The 12,735-nt window shown below is 45.1% G+C and overlaps 1 protein-coding gene across 9 annotated transcripts in view; it reads right to left on the reverse strand.

The window, feature by feature from the left end:
* The window catches only part of PLEKHA7 (pleckstrin homology domain containing A7), a 211,352-nt gene that overhangs the window by 72,717 nt on the left and 125,900 nt on the right, over positions 1-12,735 (reverse strand). For all 9 annotated transcript variants that reach the window (XM_070473430.1, XM_070473434.1, XM_070473429.1 and 6 more), the window contains one exon: positions 11,632-11,718. In XM_070473430.1, the coding sequence (XP_070329531.1) occupies positions 11,632-11,718 (87 nt within the window). The remainder of the gene's footprint in view (positions 1-11,631; positions 11,719-12,735) is intronic.

Raw genomic sequence — 12,735 nt, forward strand, 5'->3', positions numbered from 1 at the left:
CTTGAGAAATACAAGAAAAAAGCTAGTAGGAAAGAAAAATGTCACCACAGTCCTGTTATCCAAAGGAAAATCATCTTAGGTACTTGGTATATTTACTTTCTTTCCTTTTTCTTTTTTTTGCCACACCACACACATTGCACAATCTCAGTTCCCTAGCCAGGGACTGAACCTGGACCACAGCAGTGAAAGCCCAGAATCCTAAACCAAAAGGACACCAGGAATCTCCCTGGTATATTTACTTTCATTCTTTGTAATATGCTTGGGGGGTTTTTTTGGGAGGGGGGTATTTTTTAGTGTTTTTAGATAATTGTGTATACTAAGTCACTTTAGTTGTGTCCAACTCTTTGCGACCCTATGGACTATATAGCCCACCAGGCTCCTCTGTCCATGGGATTCTCCAGGTAAGAATACTGGAGTAGGTTTCCATGCCCTCCTCCAGGGGATCTTCCTGACCCAGGGATGGAACCCAGGTCTCTTATGTCTCCTGCAATGGCAGGTGGGTTCTTTATCACTAGTGCCACCTGGAAAGCCCAGATAACTGTGATCATATTGCTTTATGATTTTCCATATTGATTTTTAAAACTTGCTGTAAGCTAAACATTTTTTCCTTTCTTTTAAACTCATCCATATCATTTTAAATGACTGCATTACATTCCATCAACTAGACATGTCGCTGTTGCTCAGTGAGACAAAGGGTAGACCGTCTGGGTCTGTGATGGCCTGGGAAAGCAGGACAGGCAGCCACACTTGCCGTTTCTGCACCTTACAATCCTGAGCGCTAACTGCAGTCATCTTCCTGTATTATAACCCCATGTCCCCTCCCAGGCTAGCTTCTGGGAGGCTGGCTGGCCAGGGAGTTCTCCAGCCAAAAGTGCAGGGACAAAGAGGACTTCCCTGCAGCCTTAGGTTGGTGAGGAAAGAAGGTAAGACCACTACCTAGAGAGCCGGGTATGAACAGATTTCAGCTGGAAAAGTGTTGTGGCCCCAACACTGAATATAAGTGAGGGACACTGAGGGGTGGGTGGGCAGGGAAAGACACATGAAGAAAACCCCACACTCCGTGACTGCAGAGACCTTTGCTTAGCAACATCCAGAGAAAGCAGCTTATTAGGAGACAGGACTGAAGTCCAAACTAAATCCGCCCCAGGGAGTGGACCATGTTGTCTCTATAAACAGGGAGCATGTCTTCACAGGACTCCCCAGTCATGCAAAAGAGTCAACCATTACCTGGCAGTTCCTGACCTGGCTCTTTGAAAGAACAAGGTGCACACAGCTACCCACTTGGCCAAGTAACAAGACCTACATTCAGGGGATGTTCCTCTGAATCTCTTCAGAGTGTGCAACGATCTCTTAGGTCCTCTGCCTCTGTGTGTGTGTGCTAAGTCATTTCAGTCGTGTCTGACTCTTTGCGACCTATAGAATGTAGCCCTCCAGGCTCCTCTATCCATGGGATCCTCCAGGTAAGCATACTGGAGTGGGCTGACATGCCCTCCTCTGGGAAGATTCTCTGGATCTTCCCGATCCAGGGATCAAACCCATGTCTCTTGTGTCTCTGGCATCAGCAGGTGGGTTTTTTACAAGTGCCATCTGGGAAGCCCCTTAGGTCTTCCAAGGATGACTAGACTTATGACTTTTGGAAATCACTAGAAGTGATCTGGAATTTCAACTAGGAAAAAAAAAAATGGGGGTCATGCTTGGGATACTATTTGATATTCAAAAATGAGGATATGAGAAAAAGACTCAAAAACACTTTTCTTGCGTGTCTGAAAAGCTGGCTCCAATGGAAACTTCTAGAGATCTTGTACCACAATATTCTGAGCAGTGGGAACATCAGTGGTGTGTGTGTGTAGCCCATGCACACACAGCTCTGAGACAGCTCTGAGTGGATCCACACTCACTCGGATGTGGGCATTCTGGTTCATCTGCTTCAGCCAGTCACATCTTACAGGCATGTTCCCCACGTAACAGTCTGACAGGGCAGACACTAGCCTGTCCTCATGTCCTCCGACTGAGGTATGCTCCTGACAGGTTTCATTCCGGCAGGGCCCCCTTCCCTAGAGAAAAGCCCGTGCCTCTGAGCAGGGCATCTGTGAAGCTGCTTCGGTTCCCAGCAGCTTGCCCTGAGGCACGTGAGTCACAAGGATCCCAGGAGAGGAGACCAAAAAAAAAACACAAAAACTGCACAGGCTATGGGAAGGCGGACTCCTAGCATCATTAAATCAAATCTATTAACTTCAAAGCCTGTTTGCCAGGTTCTGTGCCATCCCGATTCCCAAAGTGCAGTGGGATGCTCTGAACAAAGACTTCTCTTTCCTTGACTTGGGCTACATGAATGCTGATTATTTTGCTGGAGGGGTGTGGGCTGAAGTTCAAAACAGGGAGCTAGAGTTTTAACTGAACTGCCTCTTCTCTGCAAAGAACAAAAGAAGATAGAACCAGACAGAAATCAGTCTGGAGAAGCCCAGGAGGAAAGTGACTTCATTCGACTCTGAACTTCCTCAGCGATGCGTCAGGTGAACCTGGGCAGGAAGTCATTTTCTCTGTCCTTCCATTTTACCCATCTATGAAAGGAGCTGCTTCTGCTTCCTACATTTCCAGGAGCAAATGTGTATAACATTGACAGATGTAGTTAAAAAAAAAAAGAAGTTATAAATTCAGAAGTCATTTTTTTCCTTTGGGTCTGAATTTAGGTGAGTTTGTTCGATGGGCTCTTCAGCTGTCTCTCTCAATCAACATCATGAACTAGAGCAGAACACAGCAAGACCCCATTGCTGTTGTAATAGGTAGGTTGCCAGGCCAAGTATCACCACCCCTTCCGGACAGGTACACAGTCAGGCAGGCTGAGGGAGCTGGCTGTACCTGTCAGCACCTGCTGCGTCAGGCCTTTTCTGGCATTATCTCACTCCCCCCCGTAAAGCCAGTTTTACCTTCTCCATTTTGTCAAAGAGGAAACTGAGGCTCAGAGAGGTTAATGACCAGCCCGAGAGAGTAGCTGGATTCCAAAACCTGGACTCTGTCACAGTGATACCAACCCATGGCAAGTCCCAAGTTCTGGCAGAAATAGGCCTCTGCTCTTCTCAGCCCCAAGACCAATCCCCAATCCAAGAAGATCCTGGGATGGAGGAAAGACCAAGAGTCCAGAATAACAGGATCTTAACCACCCTCCTCAGCTTACTGACTCCTCCATGAGTCACACTGCTACTCTGGGCCTCAGTTTCCACTTCTGCAAAATGAAAAAAAGAATTCTCATCTCAGAAGGTGGTTCTGTGGACAGAAATGATGCTTTGAAAACCATGAAGCATTACACTCAATGAAAACCACTGTTTGTGACTATTACCAGTGGAGATTCCAGAACATAAATCTCAGGTACACTTTATTATTTCCAAGGCACTATCTCTTCACAAAGCTCAAGGTACCAAACAATTAACTTCTCAACAGGAATCATTTCCCACAAACAGACGTTTAAACACCTTATCTGGGGCTTCTCTAATGTGTAATAACCCTGTGACTAGGAGGTTGGCCTCCCATTCTTTGCCCAGAAGAAAGATAACGTCAAGAGTCTTCAAGGCTATGATAGGAGGTTAGGAAACTATGGAGAATCAGGAATCTCTTACTAGGAAGACATCATTAGATGACATCTGTGCCCCATTAATTCCTAGAGAAACTGGAAACCCAATTCATGCTTTATCTGCAAGGATTCTACATGGAGAACTCAGCTAAAATTACTGGGTGCATGAGAAGAAGCACACTCACAACCAACCAGCACAACCAGCATTTTTTTACGGCACTCACACCCACCACCTAAGGGGTTTGGGGAAAGCAATACAGAATGAAAAGCAGGAATAAAACAAAGTTCTCATCTGAAACAGGCAGACACCTCCACACTCCCTCTTCCAAGAAAAAGAGACACTCAGACAGACTGCCAACGCTCCCCGCACACTCCCAACACCCTGGGGGAGGCTGTCTGACAGGGGTTTTCATTCAGCAACTGTGGCCTCATTACTCAACTAAGGCTTTCTGCATTCCTTCCCCTTCTTCCCCAGCTCCTCTCTGGAACACAAGCTCTAGTTCCTCTCCCTACTCCGCATCACTTTGGGAGCCGGAAACCAGCCCAAACAGCACCCCTCACCTGGCACAGAAACAACCCAGTGAGCCTCGAAGGCTGCTCTCTCCTGCCTCCAAACCCAGAGTCCCACTCTGCCGTGTAAGCCTGGTCCAGTCTTCTGCTGTCCAGGCTCCATGTCTCTGTCTACAACAAGAGAGAACCAGACTTTGACCTCTGTTTGCCATTTCAGAGATGCTACAATTCTAACCCCAGCCTTTGGCAAGTCCTCTTCCAGTGTATCTCCTCCTACTGGATTACCAGGCAGTCACTTTACTCATTAGAAAATAGCCTTTTCTGATGGAGATCTGGGTACTTCCAAGACAAGGAGGAGGTAAAAAGGACAAGGAGGGAAGTCACAGGAAGACAAAAATCACTGTGTAGGCAGCAGCTTCCCTTCCACACTCAGCGAAGCCACCACCGCAGCATCTCCCTCAGCACAGACAGCCAGAGACGTGGTTGTTGTGTGGCAACCACCGAATCTCCAGCGCCAGTGCCCTCCGAAACAGCAGCATCAAGAGCCAAGCCAACACCCAGGTGCCCAAATGAGCTAAGGACACCACCATCACCTCTCCCCTTACCTGTGATTGTCACCAACACCGTCTCCTAATCAGCAAGGAAAACTGAACAGTCAAGTTTCTGCTTCTGGCTTGCTAGGTGTTCCCATTTTTCCTCATTTTTCTGCTGCCATGGCAACCAAATGCAACAGGCAAAGCTAGTCCTTGTCTGGAAAGACAAGGTGCTGGCTGTATCAGCTGCAGACAGCAACACATCAGCCTCGCAGCCCAGGGCTTAGCAGATGAGCGACAGGACAGACTCCTTGTCCAAGCTCAGAGTTGTAGGATGCCCTCTCTGCCATCCTGGGCTCTCGATCTCTCACTGCAAGCTTTCACCAACTTGAAACTGCAGGAAGAACGAGAAACAGCCATTTCTGGCAGCAGGAGATACCCTAGCCCTTGGCATAATCAGCAAATGCCTTGGAACGTCTTGCCCTGCTACCTGCAAAATGAACCCCCAAAAGAGTCAAAGGTCAAGAAGATAAGATGTACCTTCAGCAAGACAGTATCTTTTAACGTCATATCCTCCAAACACCACTCACGAAATTCTAGGCAATTCGAACTGTGATTTTTTTCCAACACAGTCCAATGAGAAAACGAAGGGCTGCTCAAATCCCAGTGGAAGGACCAAGCTAAACTTACGCAGATGCTCAGAAAGAAAGGCCAGGCAAGGGTCCTCTTCCTAGGTTAAGAAACTCCAAGGAGATCGTAGGGGCCTTACAGCTGGCTTCTGAGCACAACAGCAGGCTTCTGAACTTCCAGAACGCATACTCGCTCAAGCAGGCCCCACCTCAACATCAGATGCTTGACAGAGCCTGGGATCAGTGTATACAGCTTGCTGTCAGTCAGCTGCCAGCGTCACAGCTCCAGAATGCTTCTCTGCTCTTCCCCAAGAGCTGCAGAGGCGTCTGTCAGAGGCTTCCTGGGCTTCCCAGCACCAGAGAGAGAATACTCCTGTGCCTAGCGCCAGCCACCAAAACCACAACTGGGAGTTCTCTGCACCCAGGCTTCAGCCATAACGTATGAAGGCCCTTGGGTGTGGCCCTCTAAGCCACAAGCTCCCAAGTCAAGAAAATCACTGAAACTCAGGAAAGAGGCCTTCAGAGGAGACCAATCAATCCAGTCATTGGAAATGAGCCCTGTAAACAGGCTTGAGAACGCTTTCTGGAGAAGAGACTTTGAGGGGAAGCTGGTGCCTTTCAAACAAGCATGAAGCTATCAGATCAAATTTCATTACTGCAAATACAATTACAATTAAAACCTCTAAGTAGCAGTAGTCTACTCAGCCAGAACATTAATGCCTAATCACAACCAAGAAGGGAAATGTCTCTCGAAGACCACTGAAATGAGAGGCAGTATGCATAGTAGTCAAAGGCATAGCATCTGGGGCCAGACTACCTGGATTCAAATCTTAACTCTGCCACTTACTAACTGTGCGACTTCTGGCAAGACTCTTAACCTCTCTGTGCCTCAGTATCCATGATAATGATGGTATCTTCCTCAAAGGACTGTTGTAGAAATAAATACATGGAAAGCACTTAGAAAAGTACCTGATAATAAATCATAAGGACTCTAGGCATTACCTATAAAAAGAATAGTATTATTATTAATGGAAAAAGTCAACTCTTATCCTAAGAAGCAAATGACTTCATTTAGTGTTAAAAATGAGATTCTAGATCTTGGAATAAGAGATGATAGGAAAACACCTCCCTTGAAAATTATGGACTAAGCTAAAATTCGCCTGCCTTTAAGTTTTACTCATTGATGCAATGCTTGCCTTCGGCAGCCACACAATAAGCATACCCCACTTCCAGCTGCCAGCCCTTCTTAAAGACTTCCGGTATATCCTCCTCCATCTTCTCTCCTAGAGACTAAACATAGGACAGGGTTTCCAGACCCCTTACCCTATTGGTTCCTCTCCTCAGGGGAATCTCAGTTGCTCAACATCCCTCTTGAAATTTTAGTACCCAAATCAAAGTGTTTGGGGTTTAGCATATCCTTGGGGCTCCATAAACTTGGAAAGAATTAATAAAGTAGTCTGCAAATATCATGATAATCCAGAACTACTCTCCCCTTTTCTCTACACACTATATTTTTATTGATAGCCTGGGCTTATATTAGCTCTTCCAAGAGATATTTCCTATTGGCTTGGGTATGCAGAGGTCTCCCCTGCGGGTCAGGCTGCAGGACCTGTTGACTGATACCCAGGCGCCTTGAGGGTTCTGACAAGGAGCTAGGTAGCATAACAGAAGAGGCAAAATGAGAAAACAAATGCTCTAGTCACGCAACAAAAGCAGCTCGTTAGCGCCAATTTCAAAAAGTCCTGCTTCCCTTAATAAATCTGCTCTGTGAATTATTAAGGGTAGTCATTAGTGCTGACCAACAGGTATTTCTGATTCTAATCCCAGATGCCTGGTAGAAAAGCACTTCCCTGCCCCTTTGGCGTGAGGAGTGGTCACATGACTTGTAGCCAATGAAATGTGAGTGAATGCGCCAGTGCACAGTTCACCAAGTTTCCTTTCTCTTGCCTTTGGCAGTCATGGGAGCACAGAGGTGCAGGTCCTTCAGTGAGGTGACAGAGCTGAACCCCTCAGATGACCTGTGATGGACACGGAGTGAAAGTGAGAAATAAACCTTAACTGCTCTAAGTCATTGAGATTTTGTTTGGTGGTGTTGTTACCACAGCAGATCCTAGGCTATCCTGACTGATTCTGTATTACTGACATGGAAACTAAAACACTCAAGAGTTCACGTCCTCTGGATCTGCCAGATCATAGCTTTCATTTTATTTCTCTTCTTCAAGTTTCTAATCTGTAGGATGGAAAAACAACCTTTTGGTGGGCATGTGCCTGGAACACCAAACAGCTCAGGTAAGCCCCACCTGCCAGTGGTCAGGAAGATGGGTTATCTGTTCACATCAGTAATGTTTTAAAGGAAGTCACCATGGAGAATTTTTTTCTTTCTACAGGAGAGAGGATCCCAAGATTACCTGACTAAAATCCAAAATTACCTGACTAAGATTGCCACTGCAGCCTGAAGAATGATGGGTTATCTGAAGGAGACTTAAGGATGAACAGAAGAATCCGGGAGTGATTTAGGGGAGACAGGAACAGCAAGTTATCTAAGTCAGTGGTCTCAAGTATTTACCAGAATCAGAATCACCTGCAGGCTTGTTAAAACATAGTTTACAGGGATCCCACCTCCAAAACCTCTGATTCAGTAGATCTGGAGTGGGGTTTGAGAATCTCCAACAAGTTCCCAGGTGATGCTGGTTCAGATGGCTCTAGAAGGATTCACTCCAAAAAACCAGGGTGGAGGCTCTGATAAGAGGAGTCAATATGACCTTAACAGATCCTCTTTGGAAAAGGAAAAGAAAAGAGTCAGTTTTTCTTTTTCTACCAATATATTAATCTGACGGCTGATATAAAGGACACAAACGGTCACCTCAGTCTTTTTTTTTTTTCTCACCACGTATCACACTACACAACAAAATTAAGCTCCTCCAAGGGAACAAAGCAGAAATTGTATCTGTTAGCACAGTTTTTAAAAGGAATGGTTTCTGTGAAGGGAAATCATGCCTCACTCACCCTCCGGAGCTCCCCCAGGATTTACCTGGAGGTAAAGCCAAGTCTATTTCAGGAGGAAGCAATTTGGATAATTGGCTGCAATGTCCCCCTCCAACCTTATCTCCTTCACAGACCTCCACTACAAGTCAATCTTCTTGCCAAAGCTGGTCACACTTGACCCTCACACACAAGCATGCTTATCTTCCCTTATCTAAATCCTGTCCCTTCCTCCACGTTAGGGCCAGACACTTCAGGAAAATCTTCCCTCTCTTTAGTCACCCTTACGGACAATCAATCACCAAATCCTGTCAATTTTAACTCCCAAGTAGCTCCAGAATCCACCTGGTGCTCTTCATGTTGCACTCTAACTCATCTCGTATGGAGTCCCCATGCTCCCCCCTCTTAGTCTTTGAATAACCTTGACTGGACAGATCTCAATTTAAAACATCTTTTCCCACTGTGGAAAGGCCTTCCACGATCCCCAAGGTCTAAGCCAGGTTATAACCCTCATTTATCAACTTCCATTGAACCCTGTGTTCCCTCTATCCGGAACATTTATCACATTTGTGATCTCGTGTCAGGATCTTCCCTGCTCAACCATAAGTGCTTCACAGACAGGAACACATTCGTCCTGTTGGCTGCTGTCACTGCACAGTATGGCACAGTCCCTGATGTAGGCACCCACTAAGTATTCAATGAGTAAGTGCAGCAATCACCACCTAAGTCCATAGAAACCCTCCCTTTCAATGCCTAAAGCACATGCTGTTTGCTTCAAGGAAATGTCTGGCCATATAGTTGTACCCATCATCTGAGATAAGCAAGCACCCCTTATGACATCCAGAAAATGAGATCTAGAGGGAAAAAGTGACCCTTCAAAAGAAGGAATGTCTTTTCCTTGGAAACTGGATGGAACTGAGATTAGCTGTGGAGGTATTTTGGTAGGATAAAGAGGCCGCCTCCTCAGAAGTAGCCAGGGGATAAAGTCTTCTGTTAACAAGGAGGAAAAGGATGTGTGTGACAGAGGTGTTTAGTGATGGAAAATGTGCATTTCTCCAGAAGCTCTTATTAAGGCTGGTAACTTCTCAAGCTAAGTGTTCTGATGGATTCTACCAGACCTCTAATGATGACAGGCGCCCGTGTCTCTCGGATGCCTAAGGACTGGAGGCTGAACTCCATGACCTCCCTAAAGCCTCTGACCTTCAGGATTCTATAAACAAACTCATTCCAAGCTGGAATTCAGAGAATCCACATTCTGACTTTGTCTTTACACAGCAGTTCTTTTTTGATGTAGGAGATAAGATAATCTTTACCTTGTACCCACTCTTTCTCTAGTAGTATTAATGCTTTCAAAGGCAGACATCCCTTCTACCAGCTGTAAGCCCCACAGTCTGGCTGTCATGTCCTGTGGGCCACCAGCACCAAAATAACTGAGCAAACAGCTTCTGACTAGGGAAAGGCTTAGGCCTGACCAAAGAGGTGAGGCTGGGGTGACACCCTGGCTTTTCTGCTGCTAGCCAGGCAACTTGGGGCAAGTGACATGACTTTTTTGGGTCTTAGTATCTTTGCCTCTAAAATGGTGGTGATGGTCTACCTCTTAGGATTATTATATTAAATGAGATATGCACAGAAAATCCCCCGCACAGAGTAAGCATGCAGGGAATGCCAGTATGATTATCATTACAGATTTCTGGTTTGAAAATTTTTGTTGGATAATGATTCTAAGCTGAAAACACTGAGATGAAAAAACTGAGATGAAGTAATATGTTTAGAATTAGCTTCAAAATAATCCAGGGGTGAGGGGGAGGATATAGACAAAATAAAATCAGCCATGTTTTAGAAACTGTTGAAGATAGACAATGAATATACCAGATTTATTATTGTATCTCTCTACTTTTGTATATATTTGAAGTTTTCTACCTTAATTTATAAGTGTAAGTACTACAAGAGGAAAACACTGTAAAAATATAAATACTGATAATGTAAGATTACATTTGAACATATCTAAGTGACGAAACACAAGAAAATTGATTTGAAGGGGAGAAAAAAATACCCTTGGGAATTCCCTCCAGGTCCAGCGGTAAGGACTCTGCATTTTAACTGCCAAGGGCTCCGGTTCAATCCCTGGTCAGGGAGCTAAGATCCCACAAGCCGTGTGGTGTGGCCAAATATATATATGGGCTTGTGGTGTGGCAAAATATATATATACATATATATGGGCTTGGGCTTCCCTCGTGGCTCAGAGATTAAAGTGTCTGCCTGCAATGCGGGATACCAAAACTGGGTTCGGTTCCTGGGTTGGGAAGATCCCCTGGAGAAGGAAATGGCACCCCACTCCATTATTCTTGCCTGGAGAATCCCATGGACGGAGGAGCCTGGTGGGCTACAGTCCACGGGGTTGCAAAGAGTCGGACGTGACTGTGCGGACATGACTGTAACTATATATGGGCTTCCTGGGTGGCACTAAGGGTAAACAACCCGCCTGCCAAAGCAGGAGATGTAAGACACACAAGATCTATCCCTGGGTTGGGAAGATCCCCTGGAGGAGGGGGTGGCAACCCACTCCAGTATTCTTGCCTGGAGAATCCCATGGACAGAGGAGCTTGGCAGGATATATTCCACAGGGTTGCACAGTCAGATGTGACTGAAGTGACTTAGCATGCATATATATATATATATATATATATATATATATATATGAAAACAAAAACCCTTAAAGCCAATGTCTCTATTAGTTTCTCAGACAGAACTGTTTTCTTTAAACAGAGCTGTCTCAAATGATCAGAATGAAACACAGACACTTGCACATATTTCTCTGCCTTCATTTTTGGGAGAACACATCCCCAAAATGTGTGCATGGGCTATACATGCATTTTAGAGCAGACAAGCCCTGGGTGGTAGAACCTGCCTCTGAGCACTCAGAAGCCCTGCTGAATTGGGACTGAGGAGTGAGAAGTTCCTGTGTTAGGAAAAGCAAGCACAAAGGACTCAAAATGTTCAGGGACAAAGGGTGCCACCAGCCCTCCTCTCTTCTAAGCCCTGGCTTTGGGCTCCTATACGAGGCTTCCTTGGGAGACTATACTTACAGTACTTTCAACAACAGGAGAGAGGGTCCTCTCAGAGCATAACTAGTGTGTAAGATGATACTTGAGGGGAAGGGGAACTTTGAAGTGGCTCTGACAATACTCATCACAGCACACCCCCATATCATCTCCCCCCTTCCACATCTACCCGCTGAGAGAAGTCTAGAGATTGAAAAACAAAATTCTTGAGTTTCACCTTGAACTAAACAATCCACTCCAAGCCCCTATGTCTGAGACAGAAAATAGCCCAACAAGCTTTGTTTTGAGCAAATGCCTTTAAATTCCCAAGCTGTGCCTGAAAAAGGAGAATACACAAATGTACTTACTCTTCTTCTTGAAGAATAAATTCACTATTTTCTGGAGAAAACTGCCCACTCACAGGATGCCTGAAGGCTGTGGTCTGCTGGTTATGGCTAAAAAGAAAGAAAGAGAGATAATGAATGAGAAGTCATGTGAGTGGAAAGGCTCCCAGACACAACAACAGGTCAGTGATGTCTGAAGACCCCTGCTCATCGCAGACTCCTCCCAGGTGAGACCGCCGGCCTTGCTTTGGAGAGACACTCTGTAAAAACCCAGCTGCATTTAAAAACTAAAAACCTCCAGCTCAGATGCCAAAGCCCACTAAAGACAGACAGGGGTTTCAATTCTAGGCAAGTCTTGTCCCCAAGACAATCCTGGATCTTAGAGAGACAGTCCATGAAGCGCTTACTCCTACAAGCTGACTCCACTCCTACAAACTGACTCACTCAGCGAAAAGTTACTTTAAGATGGCATGAGCTGAGAACAAGAATGAAGGAAAGCAGACGGCACTTTCAACAGCTTCCAAAACCCACGAACCAGGGCAAGAATTCTAAGAATTAACACCCACCCAGAAAAATCTATCTTCTTAAAATTCTTCTCCCTACTACAGAATGTCTTCACTTCAGTGATGGGATATAAATGTATGGGCATGTCTCTGCAACATGACCTGTACAATTTCAACACTGTGCAGTTTCTATCACCCTTTTGATGTGAGGAGGGATCAGCTTCCACGCCGAGTTGACAGACACAACCAGAGTGTGTAGGTGTTTTGTGTATTCATAAAGGCTGCCTGCTTCTTTGAAAAGAAGGGGGAGTTGGCTTTAGAGGCTGCTGTTCTGCTCCATGAATAAAATAATCTAACCTCTTTTTTTCTTAAAGAATATGATTTATGTTAAAATGTTTTTCTCAGCTGCAAAATCACAGTTATTTTAGACATTTTAGAAACTATAGAAAGAAAAAAAAGTCACCTGTGATCTCACTATCCAGACATATACATCTGGGTATCTTCTCTTTCCTAGCTTTTCTTTTTTCCTTTAAATCATTTTATTTTCTTTAATGTGATTTTACTGTATTTAGATATCTGTATCCTGCTTTCCTCACATCCAATTAACACAGAAAATTTCCTATAT

Source organism: Odocoileus virginianus, chromosome 10, assembly GCF_023699985.2.
Source record: "Odocoileus virginianus isolate 20LAN1187 ecotype Illinois chromosome 10, Ovbor_1.2, whole genome shotgun sequence".
Taxonomy (NCBI): domain Eukaryota; kingdom Metazoa; phylum Chordata; class Mammalia; order Artiodactyla; family Cervidae; genus Odocoileus; species Odocoileus virginianus.